Here is a 19,410-nt window from a genome sequence, read left to right as displayed (position 1 = left end):
TTATTGAATTGATCTGAGAGTGAATATAAAATAATTAAACATTTAAATGTACTCAATAAACTATTTTTTTTTTGTTCAAATAGAGCTATAAGTTAGAAATTAACACTGATTTTTTTTTTAAAATAAGTGAAAAACTGAAATCACTTATAGTAAAATTTAAAACAATGACTAATGCTTAACCAATTAGAAAACTCCATTTCGTTTTTTGCTCATCCCTATTTAATTTATGAATTAACATTTGATAAAAACTGTATTAACATTAAGTGTCATCCACTACACGTTTAAAAAAATGTATTTGAACTTGAGTGGATAAATAAAAAGTATTTTATAAATGGTTGAAAATTTGAATGAGATATAGGGAGAGTATGAATTTACAGTAGAAATTGACAAAAAGAAACAGCTGAAGATACTTCAATAATGCTGCAGTAAATTAAACAGTTTAGTATAGTTGAAATATCCTTAAGAGTGGTCACCATTTTTTAAAAGACGAAAATAAGAAACAAAATTCCCTATTATTTTAGGTGATTTTTAAATTCCTTGTATTTTCCCGGTTTTCTCTGTGGGGTGAGAATCCTGGCAATGAAGTGAAGCAAGAGTCATGCAAGATGCATAAATAAGTCTGCAGTCCTTTGAGACGATTTTAATGGTCATTAATAGGCATTCCCGAATGCTCAAAATATGAAATGCAGCGAGATTCATGCAACTTTTACAAGTGATTATACAACCTTCAATTGATTCATGATGGCAGCTTCTTCTTCAACAGCCCTCCTCATACTCTCATCCACTGTCAGGCCATTCAGCTCGTGAGAGATTTCATGAGCACTGTTTGCTAAAGCAGAACTAGTAGAGCTCAGAGCAGACACTGCACACTGAACTGAATTTGTCCTAAAAGGTTAATGAAATTTCTTAAACTATGTAATATTTTTTGTTTGTGTAAATAATAAAAGCTTATGAACTAATAATATAATATTTATAATTTAAAGAGTACACTTTTTTAAAATCATAAATAATAAAAAAAATGATGTAGGGGGAGAAACTACATAAATGATGTAGCCAGGTTTTTCAACAAAAAATAAGCACCTTTTAAGCGCTCAAAAAATATTTTTAATCACTTTCCAAAAAATGAAAAAAATCATAATTAGGATCTGTGCAGTAATAAAAATTATTTTTTTCTATTGCTTAAAGTTCTTAATTTATAAACTAAAAAAAAAATCAAAATCATCAAAAATTAAAAATCAATAAAATTTAAAAACTTTACATAATCATCATAAAGTAACTAGTTTCTGATAAACAATGCAGAAAAAATTGTGAAAATCGTAAATTTTTTGTAATTTAGAATGATAATCGACACGGCAAAGAAAAAAGAAGATCTCTTTATAAAACATAAAAAATTAACCACTTTTTACAAACCCCGATTAAAAAAAGCACCTTTAAGGGCTTTTAGAAACATAAATCAAAAATTAGCACTTTTAAAAAACGCTACGCACTCTGTAAAATAAAGGGTGGTATTGTAATAAATTTTAATGATCAGCTTAACAAAATACAGCGAAACTTCACATTATACAGACTACTCACACAATAGATAATTTTTTTTTACTTTTAATTGCTGACAATCTTTTATGAATAAAAATTAATAGAGACCTTTTTCAAACTGGAGACAACTAGTAGTAGACATTTAAAAAAGCTTTCTTAAATTCCTTGAAGTAAAACATTCCACGAGTTTGTTTTTCGTAAATTTTTAGAATTTGATTTGAATGTAAGTATGGTTTTTAAAAACAATGTATAATAGAATAAAGAGAACAACAAATTTTCGTATGGGGCAAAAAAGGAAGTCACAAAAGTGATATTTCTTTGAATGTTTTTGTCTATTTCATTTAGTTATAGTAAGTCATTTAGAGCACGATTCCTGGACTGCAATAACTCACTGCTCAATTAATAGAACAGTTTACAACATAAGATTTCTCAAAAACCTCTTCTGAACAGACTCTGAGTCCAATGGGTTTTACAATATGATCATTTATGGGCAAGTTATTTTTAGTCGTTTATTAGTTACGTAAATATTGAAAGCACTAGCCTATTTCTCAAAAAATTGTTATTAAGAAGTGAACCATTATTTTAACATGAATCTTACTATACAAAAAGAATTCATCGTGATATACATATTAAAAAAATAGAATAATATGTATATCTTCAAGAAAACTTTCAGGTATTTAAGATATATTTTGTACATCAATTTAAATATAATAAGATTAAAATTAAAATTTAATTTCAATGAATTTTCACTAATATTCAATTATAAAGTGAAGTTTAGCGACTAATACAATATCAAAGATTTTTTATGACTGACACCAAATTGTATATAATAATAAAAAAAGACAAATTTAGTATTATTCGTTCAAACAAATATGTAGTTACTTGGCAACTGTTTGACTTTTTTTTCCTTCCAAATATATGTAAGGTGATTTTCCATTTCTTCTAGCAAAGGACACGAAGCCTAAAAACAAAGTAAATTGTTGTAAGGCATAGTATAGCTTAAATTTAACTATTAATCATAGGGTGGGCTCAAACACTCAGAAAGAAAAAATCCCTGATTTTTTCGAATCTGATAATATCAAAATTCCTTTCCTTTCTGTAACTGATGAAATGAATTGGATAATTTATTTTCAGTTTTGCTCATTCTTATGCATAAAGCAAAAATTATGAAATAAGTTTACTTGCAATTGAAAATAAACAGTATTTTAAAAATGACAAGGACAAAACTAAATAAACATATATAAAACGATTACTTGTTGTGGCTCAGGGGATAGAGGGTTTGTTTCCCAAAGAGGTTAGACGGGTATGAATCCCACATAGTGATGATTGGAATTCGAATTCTGCTAATGCCAAACACACCGATGACGTTAAATATCCTGGATGGTAGACGGATCATGGGTTGAAGTCCCCTTGCCGTTAGGCTAACCATGGGAGGTTTCTGTGGTTTCCTCTCCATGTAACACAAATGCGGGTTAGTTCCATCAAAAGTCCTCCACAGAGGCGAATTTCTCCCAATAACTGATCAAGGAATTCATTTGTCTTCTGGATAGGGTTCAAAATTGCAAGGATAAGGAGTTTAACATAGGTAGCCTTAAACTCAAAATTGGGTCGGCTGTAGAACGACAATTCAAATAAAATAAGAAAAAAGTGAAGAAAACTTATAGTGAAATATTGCAATTTAGAAAGCATTACTGCCTGTGTGTTTAAAGCGGATTTTGCTACTTAAATTTCCTTTTAGGAACATTTTAGAGTTCAAGTTGAATTGATTTAAAGCATAGCATTATGACTTACCTTGGTTAGATCAGGTATACTGCCCTTATCAATGCCAACACTCTGTAAAATAAACATTTAAAAATTCCATTAAAATTTTGCGAAAAGAGAAAAATTGGAAAAAAGATTTTAAATAAACAGCACTTTGAGAAATTAAAATAAAGAAAACATAATTCAATATAAATATAATATTTAATAAGAATTTTTTATAATTAACAGACGTAGCATTATTAAATATTTTTCAACTACTGGCTTCACTCTTTCTGAAAGACAAACAAGTATATGTTTTGTGGCTGGTTGAGCACTGAATTAGGTTGAGGGTTCGATCCCCGCCGGGAAAAGACTACTTGGATGGAAAATATTGACGAGCGCATGTTAAATCCGTTGGGTTACAAAGTTCTCCATGTTTCCATAACTAGTCATACCTCTGGGGGAACTGATCCAGGAGTTTCCTTGTCTTCTGGATTGCTTCAAAATTATAAGGCTGCGGAGTTGAACATTACTAGTCCTAAACCCAAAATTAGGTGGGCTGCTCAACTATAAAATAAAATAATATTGTACTTGTTCTCAAAGAAGGCATAATTTCTCAAAGTATTTGATCAAGGAGTTAACTTGTCTTTTTAGATTGGGTTCAAAATTCCAAGGCTATGGAGTTGAACATTAATAGTTGAGTCAGCTGCCCAAAAAATTGAGCCCAAAAAATTGAGTCAGCTGCTCAACGACAGTTATAAAATAAAATATTTTTTTAAAGAGCTGTGGTGGCTCAGGGGATAGAGTGTTCTGACGTAAAACATTCTGAGAGCTGACGTAAAACATTCTCAGTGGTAAACGGATCATGGGTTAGCGTTCACTTATTGTCCCGCTACCCGAGAGTAGTTATCCTTCCCATGTAACGTAAATGCAGGTTAGTTCCTTTAAAAAGTCCTTCACAAAGGCAAATTTCTAGCAATACTCTGCATTGGGTACAAAATTACAAGGCAATGTAATTAAAGTTCAATGACTGCTTTAAAAAAATAATATTGTAATAAACTAAAAAATGTCTTTAAAATGTTAGTTATTTTTCCAAATAAAAAAAAATTTATTATGCAATAAAAAAAATTATCATTAATTTACATAGTGAGAATACAAAACCTTTAGATTGGGTATAAAAATTAAGAAAAAATTTTATCCTTTCATTTTTCACCTTGGTCGAAAGACTTAAGAAAATGGACTTAAGATCAATGGTTTGAGAAACATCCCTGAGGATGATCCAAAGACATACCATCGCAACTTTGATCTTCTTCCTTGATAGCCAGACGACCTGCGGGCTAAGTCTATTACTTTACTGTAGAATAGTCTAACAAGGACTGATACCAAGCACCCTCGGTCCATACGCAGGCTGATCTAAGTGGTCACCCACCCTCTTACTGACGGCAGCCGGTGATGCTTAACTTCAGTGTTCTGCTGGGATTCGTGTCTTTACGATCACTGTGGGAGAATTTTATTTCTACACACTAATATTATTAATGAAGTGAGATAATTTTTGTGGCCGGGAACGTCACCAACTTCTATTATTACCGCTGTGTGGGATAGAAATCACAGTTCCTTTTTTTTTCAGAGCAGCATTTTTGAAGCATGGACAGTGATGACCAACTAACATTTAAATTGAAGTTCATTTGGCAAATACTCTCAAGTTTTTATGAGTCTGTTGATGTTATGGATAGGTCAATAAATAATATAAATCTTGCAATTGTTCTTTTGTTCAGTTCTGACAATGTAGAAGGCTCTTCAAAAATAAAATGTACTAACCAGGAGAGTTTTCCAATCTACACATAAAGTATGAGCATCTTCATGCAACTACAGAAGGAAGAAGAAGAGATTTCTACAAAGCATGCAAAAAAGAGAATGAAACAGGGATGCTAAAAGAAGGACATTCACAATAAAAATTACTAAATTATCACAACATGCATAGGACTGAATTGGCATAACCTTTTATAGGGAAAAAAATCTCAGTTTTTAGGAGTAGCAATCATTTCAGTTCTTGTACCTATTGATATTAACTTCATTCTTTCCATAGGCAAAATGGATCATATTGATTTGTCCCTTACATTGAAAGGTATAATGTTTATAAATTTATTTATTTACATACTTAATATATTATTTACAAAGTTAGTTAGTAGGGAAAGCTAATAAGGAAAGTAATTATAAACTTGCAGAAGTTTATAAATATTTTCCCTACATTACATATCCAGGGGTGATTGTGAGCTCAACTCTAAAATCCTGAAATTTTTTTCAGTAAAATCATTAATTACTCATTTCTAAAAAATTTTGTCTTTATAAATTTAAATCATTCATATTTTCAAAACATGAAATTCTCAATAAATTATAGACAGCATAATTTAAATGAATAATTATGTATAAGTTTACTTTTATCTTTAACCATATTTATTATTCTAACAGAAAAAATATTTACAAATGAAAGCGATGCCAAGTATAAATTATAGTTTTAATATTTCTAAATAAAATATACAAGAAATTTTATACATAAATGTGATTGATGATTTCTTGAAACTTCAGGACCCTGGACTTCTGGAAAGTCCTTCCTGTGTTGCCGCTAGCTGTCGAGTGTATATGTTGTGTGTGAACTAGACTGAGCAGCAACAGCACAATGAGCTGGATAATGTCGCAGTTATAAGTAGCAAGTCCATAGTTCAATGTGGACCATTCATTGAAGTAGGTGTGTTCAAATCGAAGTGGGAGGTTCTGTAAAGGTAGGCGTGTTCACATCACATCTGCAGGTCACCAATGTGGAGATAATAGTTATCAACAATGTCAACCTTCATCTATCTAAAGATACACCTACATAGAATCGAGTTAACACGTCTTATATAGTAGTGAATTGGAATTGTATTTTTGTAGTGGTAGACACACAACAATGTTTTAAAAAAATTTAGTTTTATAGTTTATCATCTTCCTCAACTAAGTTGCTAGTGTCTAAGTGATTATTAGAATACTGAAACCTAATAGCTTGAACCCATACAATTATCCTGTATAACAACAAAACTGCCAGTATTAAAATAAACACTAATAATATAATGGTTCCAGCAGTAATAGAATCATTCTGAACATTGTTCTCAACACATTTGCAATTCGAGAAGTTGGCGCTGTCTAAAAAACTGGGCATCGTAACAAAGCTCATCTCTTTTAGACAGAAACTAGAGTTAGCAAAGCCTATTCTCTTGTTGGCTCGATCGAAAACGACGTAATACCCTTTCAAAAGAGTGGAACCGACGATCGTTCCAACGTCGGATACGCCGATGCCGAGCGTGAAACAAGTATTTTCGATGGAAAACTCTTGAAAAGGAAGTAGATAAAGTTCAGGTGATATAACAAGATTAAAATAACTGTTATCAGTGTGGTAAAAAGATATGAATAGGTCAGGAAAAAGAGAAATATTAAAATACATCTTAGGAACACAAGCTGCTGTATCATTGAGCCAGAATTTACTGACATTTCCCACGACGCCCGACTGACTCTCTTCTTCACTAACGTGTAATTTTATTTTAGATATGATTTCATTATACACCAAACTGGATACGAGTAGTTGGGTCGTTCCCGTATCCACAGACGATCTGGGATCATTTAATTCCTCACAATTCACGGCTATTTCTTTCGATCCCACTCTCAGCGTTGTCAAAGTTATTTCGTAAAGACGCTCTCTCGTGATCGGAGAATACATTATCTTGCCAGAATAGTACCTGGCAGAAATAAACCCGAAGTGCAATTTTCCATCCGAGCCGCGACTGTCCGAGAATGAAGGACCGCACAAACTGATCGAAAAAACGTCGTTTATATTTTGAGCCTTCCTGATGGCATCAAAGAATGGGGAGATGGATGAATTGGGTTTAGCTACAGCTGGATAGGCCAATCCCAATATGCCACTGAACATTGAATTGATGTCGAAAACATTATGCACATCCGACATACAGGCTATGGCACACCTAACGTAGCGATTCTTTTCAACATATACTATATCGGTGGCTAAAAAGCCACTCCAATTACCCTGAACATATTGAATTGCTATATGAGAGCTTGTTTTCACAAAAGTGTTCGAGTTAGAGTAACGAAAGAAATTATTGCTGCCGCTTTTCAGAGGTGGAGTGACAGCTACTGCGAAATTAGCACTTCCAGTATCAATTAAAAGTTTTATATTTTGTGGTGGACGACCTATAGTAATAGTTACATAAAATCCATGTTGAGCTTCCCCTTCAACATCGTATTCATAGTACAGTACTTGGCACCAACAACAATACAAATAGAAGGCAAATGAAAGAACACTCAACAACATTTTCACACTCAAAAGTTCACATTTTTAAAACAACATGCATGAATGTATCGCCGAATTCAAACTTTTATGGGGGAAAAATAAGAGGAAAGTTCTTGTCTTTTACACTTAATTAATAAATAAAACATCAAAAATTCCAATTAAAAAACATCTCCTTATTGAGACGAAATAAAAGTACCAACAAAAAACTTTTTTATTATTAAAATGAATCCTTCAGTTTCACAATGGGGAAACATGTCAACTATTAGATGGTGTTTTCAATATAAATGTAAACAACAATCTCGAACTCTGGATCTGATTTATTTCCTGTTAAAAAGTATACAGCTGCTTATTTTGTGATGCGATATTTTGAAACAGGTAATTTGTTTTTAACAAAATAAATAAGTTTTATAATTTTTGAGCTCAAATCTGCTGTGTTTAAATATTAATGATATTAAATAATTCTGTTGAGTTTGAAGTCAACATTTGTTTTAGTTATTTATCGATGTTTTTATTTTACTTGCATTCCGTACTCTGTTCTCGTTGCATTCCGCGCACCATCAAACGACGAGATAAAGACCTTTTTACGAATTATCATTTAGGTTTAAATTTCGATATTGGTATATTTTTGACAAAGTACGTACCCCGAAAGCATGTAACCTTACGACAACCTTGTGTTTTAACTTTATTTTCATTGTCACGAAAAGGTTTGCAGTAAAAATCTTTTTTCAACGACTTAAAAATATTGCAATTTCCAACCNTCTGCTGTGTTTATTAAAATATTAATGATATTAAGTAATTCTGTTGAGTTTGAAGTCAACATTTGTTTTAGTTATTTATCGATGCTTTTTTTTTACTTGCATTCCGTACTCTGTTCTCGTTGCATTCCGCGCATCATCAAACGGCGAGATAAAGATATGATATGATCTTCTGATATAATCCCAGAAAGCATGTAACCTTACGACAACCTTGAGTTTTAACTTTACTTTCATTGTTACGAAAAGGTTTGCAGTAAAAATCTTTTTTCAACGACTTAAAAATATTCCAATTTCCAACCTTTCCTCCTTAAAGGAAAACTAAATGATTTTTAAATCTTTTTTAAAAAATATTGTTATTTAGGTTAAAAAAGCAAGCAAATTGTAAACCTTATTTTTTGCATTTTTGTTTGCTGTCATGATTAGGTTAGCAGAAATATTAGGCGAAAACCTTTTTCAAAGGAAACGAAATAAAGCAAATATTAACCTTTTCAGCGAAAATATTAATAAATAATACAAAAATATTTTGCAAAGGACCTCATTTAAGGGAAAGCAAATAAACGAGCATAAGACCATGTTTTTGGATTGTTTTTTTAAGGTCTGCGAAAGTACAATACGAAAACTTTCTTTTAAAGGCTTCTCGACATAAGTATAAGTAATAGTACCTTTTTTTTAAAATTTTCATTCAAACAATCTCATTAAAAAAAAAAAAAATTTAAAAAATTTGAATCTGGAGTTTAAAATTGACTCTTCAATAGTTTTTTACAATTTTTTTTTCCTTTTCGAATTTGGCTTTAGGGGTCCTATGCATTGCGGTTCCTTTAAAATGAGTGGCCTTCTCTTGTTAATTTTACCTTATTGCAAACCTAATTATGGTATAGCAATAAAATATCCGCGTGAAGAGAATTTTATTTAAAATATTTATATACAGAAAAAATTCGCCCAACAGTCTATTGTGAGTTAAAGGGTCATCGATATTAAGACTCCACGATTTATGACTAAAGAGGAGTGATGGTGAAAATAAAATCAGCATTGTGCACCCACCGCTTTTATTTGCCTGACAAGCTGGTACCCGTTCTAAAGCTGGGTGGATTCAAAACCTAGACCCACAGTTTTTTTAATCATATCTTTGGAGTGAATTTAAGAACATTTTGTTCACAGAACTTGATGTATAGTGTGCAAAATAAAAGACAGACCACCCTGAATAGATTTTGATCTAATGACTGAATTTTCACGTTTTATAACTCAATCTTAATTTTTCGAAAGGGTGATCTCAAATATGCTAATTAATTAGTGCAGGCGATTATTTAAGTTACAAAATTAAACGCAAAAATGTGTTTTCTCTGTATTAGGGGGTAGCCACGATCTGGGGAATATTGTCCCTATAGTTTGATTATGAGGGTGATCCAAAGTTTGGATGCCCCTATCTTAATTTTATATTTTGCATATTCCGCCATACATGGAGACTTTTTTAAGCGAGTTAAAAAAAATTTGAACATAATTTTAAAATTCGTTTATCCAAAGATAATTGCATGCAGAAAATAAACTTTAGTAGATATTTATTATTTTTTAGTGCGCTATTAAATAATAGCTGGAAAATTTTTGAATTATAAGGCATACAATTTTTCATACAATTTTTATGTACGTAATTTTACATGGCAAAATACAAAATCGAGCTAAATCTATCGAATAGTTCCTGTGTATATTTGAAATTCGATTTCTCAGAAACCATTCAACCGATTATGCTCAAATTTTGCATTTTGTCACGTGAAATTACATATTTTAAAAGGATGTAAAAATTTTATAACACTCAATTTAAATTTTGTCACTGCTATAAAAGATTTAGCAGGTATGCTCAACCATTCCTGAAATTTCGCAGCAGTTTTTTCGTGTCAAGAATTTTTTCTATACATTATCGGCAAAACACTGCTGAAAATAAAAATTTCAAATAAAAAATATATAAAAGGAACTAATATAGAGAAAAACAAGTTTTTCTAAAGGGGGGGGGGCGGCTAAAAGTCTGTTTAATTAAATTTAAATTAAGTCGTTCAAAAAATCGGAAGATAGTATTTTAAATCTGTTCTCTTTCTTTTAACGTCTTATTTGAATTATCAAACAAATATACGTCTAAAATACACAAAATTAAAATGGAAAAGCAATAAATAAAGTTTTAAACGAAGTTCGTTTAAAAACTAGAAAAACTTCTATTAGCCTTATTGTACCGAAACTTTGAGGCAATGCTTAATGTTCAAACTTCAATATTCTTATTCAATTAAAAATAATAACAAAAATAAAAGAAAAAAATAACCTCATTAAATTTAACTTTTGAAAATTATTATAAGCCCCTGATTCTCCTCCCTCTCAAAATACTGCTGTTTACGTCATGCGCAACTTTGCACAAATATTTCGGCTGCTGATCATTTACACTCTTGGAGTTAACTTGCTTGATTAAAGCTTAAAATTGAAGTTTCTTAATCATATTCTGTTTTATTGTTTCAAGCTTAAGATTTTTCCCTTTCGTTCATATAAAAAGTAGGTTCATAGCTTAATTGCATTTCATTTGCCTTATTAAGTATTTAATTTACGCATTGTTATTTGTATTTTTAAGATTATCAATTAATATTAACTTAAGAATTTAAAACTTAAATTTATGATTGGAACACCCTTACCCGAAAGACATTAAATGGTTATTATGCTCCCTTCTTAATATCAGTAGGTTTCAAGTAAACACTTAAACTATAATTTAAATTTAATTATCAATACTTTAAGTTTTTACTGTTATTACTATTTTACCTTAATTATTATTATTTTTTTTTTTTTGGATGTATAAGTTGCCAATAGATTCAAGTAAATAGCATTTACAATGCATTTATAGTTATTATAAAAAATGGAAATTAGCACTAACGTTAGTTAGATTTACATTAATACCAAAATATAGCTCAACAAATAAAAATAATATTTCAGAAATTAAAGATTTATCCATATTAAAAAGTTTTATGAGGCTCCAGACTACTTAGCAGGATTTTAAAATAGAAACTGTGTATTACTATATCTTGAATCTGATTTTTACCAAACGTAGCATTTATAATACATCGGATTTTAATGTACATACTACTACTCGATCTTATTGATTTGAATGTCTAACTTTATGAGGGATTCAGTTCCTAGACCCTTAAAACAGGAGAAGCACCTGCCATCTGCAAAATATGGTATCAACAGTTTATGAAGGAGAGCGGTTGAAAGTTTGAATCACTTAATGTTAAAATTCCTTTTTGCAAATTTCGTATTGTATAACTTTTAAAGCAAATCAAAAATTTAAAATTTGAATGAAATCAATCGAAGTGTTCTTCAGAAATCGAATTTTCTATAAATAGCTTTTTTTTAGAATTTGACTACCTAGAAACTATTAGTCCGATTTCATTCAAATTTCTCATTTTGCCTTTAAAATTACTTTCTTAAAAATTATGGAAAAAAATTTCTATATTTTGCAATGCAAAGTGTTTTCGACAATTAGTAAATAAAATAAAAAATAATATTTATTTAAAGTTATTTTTTGCATAGAATTATCTTTGGATAAACGAATCTTATAATAGTGTGCAAAAACTTCATGATTCGCTTAAAAAAATTCTTCAAACATAGCGAAATACTCAAAAAGCTTTGTTAACATTAAGAGATCCGAACATTCAAACGCTCTCCTGCCTAAACAACTTTGGCAATATTTTCAGGCTGGAAAACTTTTAAAATATTGACTACCTTCCATATTTTGATCCTCAAAATTTGAGGATCAAAAATTCAAATCCATCTGAGTAAAAAAAAAATCGTGTTTTTTTCTGGTTTTGTAACTTAAAATATCATTTGTATAAATAAATTAGCTTGTACAAGATTATGTCCTCGAACAAAAAAACAAAAAAAAAAAAAATTGAGACTCAAGACCTAAACCATTTACGTATTAGATTGAAAGTTATTTAAGACGAGTAATTTTGTTTCGCACTATACATAAATATGAAGTCGAATCAATAGATAAACTGCATTCAAGTTCCGAAAATTATGTGGTAGAAGCAATCCATCAATTAGCACCCAAGAGCCGCTACAATCGATCACGTCATCTTCCATGTTGAAACCGAACTATCGCCTAAAACAAACTGAAGCAGGGTGTCTTAGTACTGGTCACAAAAATTTTCATGGCCATTATTCGAAACTTGACAGTATTCGACGATTTTTGATCAATTATAGAGATCAAATTTCTCAAATGAATTCCAATTTCAAAATGAATCACAGAATATCATTAAGAAACTTCAATTTTAAGCTTTAATCAAGCCAGTAAACTCCAAGAGTGTAAATGATCAGTAGCCGTAATGTTAGTGCAAAGTTGCGCATGACGTAAGCAGCAGTTTTTAAGACAGTATTTTGGTAGGGAGGGGAATCAGGGGTTTACAGTAATTTTCAAAAGTTAAATTTAGTGAGATTATTATTTTTTTATTTATTTTTCTTTATTTAAATTATTATTCTTAATTGAATAAGAATATTGAAGTTTGAACATTAAGCATTGCCTCAAAGTTTCGGTACAATAAGGCTAAAAGAAGTTTTTCTAGTTTTTAAAAGAACTTCGTTTAAAATTTTATTTATTGCTTTTCCATTTTAATTTTGTGTATTTTAGACGTATATTTGTTTGATAATTCAAATAAGACGTTAAAAGAAAGAGAACAGATTTAAAATACTATCTTCCGATTTTTTGAACGACTTAATTAAAATTTAATTAAACAGACTTTTAGCCTCCCCCCCCCTATAGAAAAACTTGTTTTTCTTTATATTAGTTCCTTTTACATTTTTTTTTATTTTTTATTTTAATTTTAGTATAGAAAAAATTCTTGACACGAAAAAACTGCTGCAAAATTTCAGGAATGGTTGAACATTTACATCCCTGCTAATTTATAAACTTCTTCGAGAAAATCTTTTACAGCAGTGCCAAAATTTATATTGAGAGGTATAAAATCTTTACTTCCTTTTAAAATATGTAATTTCACATGACAAAATGCAAAGTTTGAGCATAATCGGTTGAATAGTTTCTGAGAAATCAAATTTTAAATATACACAGGAACAATTCGATAGATTTAGCTCGATTTTGTATTTTGCCATGTAAAATTACATACATAAAAATTGTATAAAAAGCTGTATGCCTTATAATTCAAAAATTATCCAGCTATTATTTAATAACCTAATAAAAAATAATAAATATCTACTAAAGTTTATTTTCTGCATTGGATAAACGAATTTTAAAATTATGTTCAAATTTTTTTAACTCTCTTAAAAAGGTCTCTATATATGGCGAAATATGCAAAATATTAAATTAAGATAGAGGCATCCAAACTTTGGATCGCCCTCATGATCAAACTATAGGGACAATATTCCCCAGATTGTGGCTACCCCCTATATTTTGGGGGTTCAAAATCTGAATCCGTCGGAGAAAAGATATGTTTATTGGGAGAAAACACATTTTTGTGTCTAATTTCGTAATTTAAATAATTGCCTGCACTAATTAATTAGCATATTTGAGATCACCCCTTAAAAAAATTAAGATTGAGTTACAAAGCGTGAAAATTCAATTGATGGATCAAAATCTATTCAGGGTGGTCTGTCTCTTATTTTGCACACTATACATCGAGTTCTGTGAACAAAATGTTCTTAAGTTCACTCCAAAGATATGATGAAAAAAACTGTGGGTCTAGGCTTTGAATCCACCCAGCTTTAGAGAGGGTACCAGCTTGTCAGGCAAATAAAAGCGATGGGTGCACAATGCTGATTTTATTTTCACCATCACTCAGTCATAAATCGTGAAGTCTTAATATCGATGACCCTCTAGCACACAATAGGCTGTTGGGCGAATTTTTTCTGTTTATAAATATTTTAAATAAAATACTCTTCGCGCGGATATTTTATTGCTATACCATAATTAGGTTTGCAATAAGGTAAAATGAACGAGAGAAGGCCACACATTTTAAAGGAACCGCAACGCATAGGACCCCTATAGCCAAATTCGAGAAAAAAATAAAATGTGTAAAAAAATATTAAAGAGTCAATTTCAAACTCCAAATTCAAATTTTTTAAAATTTTATTTATTTTTTAATGAGATTATTCGAATGAAAAGTTTCTAAAAAAGAACTATTACTTATACTTGTGTCGAGAAACCTTTAAAAGAAAGTTTTCGTATTGTACTTTTGCAGACCTAAAAAAACAGTCCAAAAACATGGTCTTATGCTCGTTTATTTGCTTTCCCTTAAATGAGGTCCTTTGCAAAATATTTTCTTATTATTTAAATATTTTCGCTGAAAAGGTCAATATTAGCTTTATTTCGTTTCCTTTGAAAAAGGTTTTCGCTTAATATTTCTGCTAACCTAATCATGACAGCAAACAACAATGCAAAAAATAAAGTTTACAATTTGCTTGTTTTTTAACCTAAATAGCAATATTTTTTAAAAAAAGATTTAGAAATCATTTAGTTTTCCTTTAAGGAGGAAAGATTGGAAATTGCAATATTTTTACGTCATTGAAAAAAAGGTTTTTACTCCAAACATTTTCGTGACAGTGAAAATAAAGTTAAAACACAAGGTTGTTGTAAGGTTACATGCTTTCTAGGTAGAACACCGAAGTCAAAAATCACTGGCTGCGGCCAGTAAGCGGGTGGGTGACCACTTTGATCAACCTGCATGGGGACCGAGGGGCGCAGAATCTGTTCTACCGTTAAGTGCTTGACTTCACGTGCATGTCGTCGGGCTACCAACATAGGGGAGCCATCCCTCTGCAGAGGACCAAAATTGCGATGGCATATGTCTCAGGGGAGCCTCCCTGACCTTCACCAATATTCCATTGTGTAGCTCTAGTGTTACGTAAATAAAGTACCTACCTACCATATTTATTTAATTTAAAAAACAAGAATTTCTCTATTTTTTTCCTTTAATAAAAGCACAAGATAGATTACACTGCTAATATGAATGCGTAATAAAATGGAATTTTAATTTTTTAAAATTTAGTAAATAATTTTAAAATTTGAATGACTTTTAAAAACAAAGAGCTCGTGATTATTATTTTTTTAAATATATCATACCCTCAACTACAGTGCGCAACTTTTTTCCCCCCTTCACATTTTCCCTTTTCCTGACCATTACGCGGTTCCCATTTAGATTTTGTCCCGCATAATATTTTGATCGTAAAGTCGGAGCCTGATTATCACCTGTGGCCCGGCCAATAGGCATGGCCCTAGGGCCCGCAATTTCTGAGGGGCCTCAAAAATGGTAAAAAGTCTAATGAAAGGTGAACTAGCTTTGTGTTAGCTTAAGTATTAAATAAAAAAACTGTTACAACAAAGATTATTAAATAAAAATCAGTGACTTTCAGCAAAAATTACTGATTTCAATTGTTTGTTGCCACCAAACTATTTTCATTTTGATATAACATTGTTTTGTTGTTTTATATTTTGCTTTAATTTATAGATACGTAAACTTTATCTTAGAAATATAATCTTCAATTGTCAGCTTTCAATATTTCTTAGAATATTTCTCTTGAATCATGCAGTTCAATAGATTCTTTTTCATTGTTACGACTACTTTTCAGTAATTTAATTTCAGAATATCTTGTAAGGGGCCCGGAAAATTTGGTGGGCCTTGGGCCTGAATTTGTCTTGATCGGTCCCTACGTAAAGTGCTTGATTTTGAGCACAACTCATCGGGATATCAAAGAAAAGCAAGGGAGCCATACCCTCTGCAGAGGTTCAAAATTGCGTTGGCATGTTTTCGGATCGTCTTTAGGGATGTTTCCCAGTTCTTCGCCAGTAGTGCAACTGTATAGTGCGACGTAAATAAAGTGCCCATCTGCCCATTTATATTTTATTTACTTTCATGTTGTAATTTGAATGCTCACGCCTATTTTGATCAAAGTTTCTTTGATCGCCTTAACCCACCCTAAAGATGGTTAACTTTTTTCCCCATGAAATTCGATCATTTAATTATAATCATAGGGAATGTTTCAGGTTTTAAAGATATTGCGACTGAGCAAAAGTTTTACTCAATTCCAGCCTGTCCCGTCTTGGAAAACTGCAGAAACCTAAAATGGGGGGTGTATAAAATGGTAACAATGGGTGGTGGTATATATTATATTCAATATAAGTGTAAATAACAACAATATTAAGCTCTCGACCTTCTCTGCTTCCGGTTTGAAATTATACAGCCGCTTAATACAGCTTATTCTGCTAGGAGCTGATTTTTGAACTCAAATTTGCTGTATTTCATAAGATAATAAGTAATTCTACAAAGTTTGAAGTGAAAATTTGTTTTCGTTATTTATAGAAGTATTATTAAAATAGGTGACATGGCTGTAGGATTTTTTAAGCTTTTTTAGCTATCCCGATTTGATCTCTTTTTATTTGTTTATTACAGTTTGTTCTTGGTTGCAAGCCGTGCAGCATCATACGTTAGCGTTAGCATATATTGTTCGAATAGCGAGATTAAGGTCATTTTACAAATTATTACTTAATTTTAAATTTCAAAGTGCAAGTGCTTTCAACAATATACTCGTACAATTATTGTTGAAAAGGTAAGAAGTGCTTTATTACGATTTTTTTTATTCAAATGACGATTCATACGTCTTGAAATGACAGGTCTTCAAACGACAATTTTTATAAATATTCTTTTTAAAAAAAAAAAATAATAAATCAGGTAACAAATGCATGTATACAAGAAAAAACTACTCAAGAAAGTCTCAAAACACTATGATCACATTGTGAGCCCAATGGCTTCAAAATAAACTGGCATAAGTGACCCGGAAGTCAATAAAGAGCTTGCAGTGCACCCTAGTGTAGAAAATACTATCCATTCGCCTGAATCGTTTTTAAAAATTGAAACTTTTGATTGAAGTGAAGCTTGGTTGTTGGAGAGAGTATATATTTTTGATCGACTAATTAAAATTTCCATCTGAAATAATCAACAGTTTTTCACGTAATATTATACCACTTTTAATTAGTAAGTTTATGAAGTTAACTAACCGTTTTTCTTATTATAATATTTATTATTGAATTGTTTCTTTTAGAATTCTCTCATATGATCAATGTACTCTAAACATTTAAACCTTTCTAGCCATTTTTTTTTTAATTCCATGAGCTATTTTAGTGATAACAAAATTTCTATGTCTTTTTTTTTCTTACCCAGATAAATATTATACAAGCGTTTGGCTAAATTATGACTGAAAACGAAGCTGAGTTATTGGACTACGAAGATGAAGATGAACAGGAAACTACTGTACCTGAAACAGTAGTTGAGACAAAGAAACCAACCGGTGGTTATGTTTCAATACATAGCTCCGGATTTCGAGATTTCCTACTGAAACCAGAGCTACTAAGAGCAATTGTTGATTGCGGGTTTGAACATCCATCTGAAGGTATGTGTTGTTATAAAGTTAAAGTTTTGAACAGCTGTAACATTACAATTGTGCTTTAACTGTTATTAAGTTAAGTCCGGATTCTCTCAGATGACCGAAACACTCGGTAAAAGCGTACATTATAAAAAAGTAAAGGTACAATTGTAATATATTCAACACTAAACATAACAACGCTTAATATATGCCTATTTCTACCATATGACTGGACTTAGTTTCTTGATTGAATTTATGAAATATGGATGTTAGTATTAAACTATAAAAACTTGATTATAATGAAACAAAATTGTGTATTGCTAATTTTTATTGTATTACAAACACAAAGAATGAGAATTTTTAATTCATCGCACAAGGCATATTTTACATATATGGGATTTTTCCATTGTACATTTTCCGCAAACATATTTCTTCTAATTATTCTTATAATTTATATTATTTCTTCTAAAAACTTGTGTTGTCTTAATTGTTTCGACATTTTTCTGGGTTAAAACCAACAACAGTTAGTTAGAAATGAAGTAAAGCTATCAAAATAAAATGTAAGCTACTTACCAAAACATTTTGTTTTTGTCTCCTTTTCTTGTACAAAAGGGCCAATCTAAAATTTTTGGTACTTTCTTGAAATGTGAATTCAGTTATTCTGATTAACAACACAACAGTCTTTGCAGAAATGTGCTACTCATCGAATGCAATATGTTGGAACAGGAATTAAATCGTAATTTCTGTTCCAATTACCGTTTAAAGCAATTATGGCCTAACTACCACTACAAAAATTTAACAATTATTCACTGGTATATAAGACATGCTAACTTGATTCAAACGCGAGATGCGGTACCTTTTGATAGACAAAGGTTGCAGGGCTCGAAAAACCGCCCGTCCTCGGCGGTCAAAAATTTCACGCGGACAACAAATTTTTCGAATCAGACGTCCGCGATTTCAAAATTAATTATTGCTATTTGTGTTTTCACTTTTTTGAAATCTAATATCGCAATTCATATTAATGTGATTTTAAAATCCAATAGTGCGTTTCTTGTACGAAGTAAGTTAGTTTCTTGAATGAGTTACTATCAAGGTGTCTGCATTAGTATGTAATTTAATTATAAATGCTAATTTAAAAAGTTATGTTAAATATTAAACATGTATAAATCAGGGTTGGAGTTTTTGCCGGCAAAAAGGGTTTTTTGCCAGGACAGTGGTAAAAACCGGCAAAAACCAAATTATCTAAATTGCTGATTAAAGATTATTACAAAATACTTGAAACAAATTTAAATCAATCATAAGGATTAATAATTTTGATACATTACATGAAACAATTATTTTTAACATATTAATAATTAATTTACCTAAGGGTAATAATTTTTAAAAGATTGAAAGTTTTTGATCTCTTTTCATTTTAGAATCCTAAAATAAATGTTTTTTTACAAATAAATAATGTTATTTGTATAATACTATTATTTATTATAAAAAATTATTATTTGTACAATAATTAACTACACATGTTGATAGATATTTTATGCTTTAAATTATATTTGTATTAATTTAAAATAAGTTCATTTCACTGGAAAAAAGAGAATAATCACAAATTTTCCAATCAATAATGTTTTAAACTACTAAAATGATACATTATCA

General features: G+C 30.5%; 2 protein-coding genes across 2 annotated transcripts in view; one reads left to right on the top strand and one right to left on the bottom strand.

The window, feature by feature from the left end:
* Nucleotides 1–625: 625 nt before the first annotated feature.
* Nucleotides 626–7,944, bottom strand: LOC107436221 (beta-secretase 1). The gene is made up of 4 exons (XM_043051113.2): nucleotides 5,827–7,944; nucleotides 3,325–3,366; nucleotides 2,416–2,494; nucleotides 626–885 (listed from the first exon to the last, which is right to left on the bottom strand). The coding sequence occupies exon 1, from the start codon at nucleotides 7,628–7,630 to the stop codon at nucleotides 6,239–6,241; it is 1,392 nt and encodes a 463-aa protein (XP_042907047.1). The 5' UTR covers nucleotides 7,631–7,944; the 3' UTR covers nucleotides 626–885; nucleotides 2,416–2,494; nucleotides 3,325–3,366; nucleotides 5,827–6,238.
* Nucleotides 7,945–17,189: 9,245 nt separating this feature from the next.
* The window catches only part of LOC107436222 (ATP-dependent RNA helicase 25E), a 38,951-nt gene continuing 36,730 nt past the window's right edge, over nucleotides 17,190–19,410 (top strand). Inside the window, exons 1-2 of the mRNA XM_016047848.3 lie at nucleotides 17,190–17,372; nucleotides 17,559–17,787. Coding sequence (XP_015903334.1) covers nucleotides 17,589–17,787 — 199 coding nt within the window. The 5' untranslated portion in view covers nucleotides 17,190–17,372; nucleotides 17,559–17,588. The remainder of the gene's footprint in view (nucleotides 17,373–17,558; nucleotides 17,788–19,410) is intronic.

Source organism: Parasteatoda tepidariorum, chromosome 8, assembly GCF_043381705.1.
Source record: "Parasteatoda tepidariorum isolate YZ-2023 chromosome 8, CAS_Ptep_4.0, whole genome shotgun sequence".
Taxonomy (NCBI): Eukaryota; Metazoa; Arthropoda; class Arachnida; order Araneae; family Theridiidae; genus Parasteatoda; species Parasteatoda tepidariorum.
The sequence above is the reverse complement of the archived record's forward strand: the minus strand, read 5'-3'. Positions and strand labels throughout refer to the sequence as shown.

Coding starts and splice junctions, on each gene's coding strand:
- LOC107436221 (XM_043051113.2), bottom strand. CDS start 7,630: ATGTTGTTGAGTGTTCTTTCATTTGCCTTCTATTTGTATTGTTGTTGG.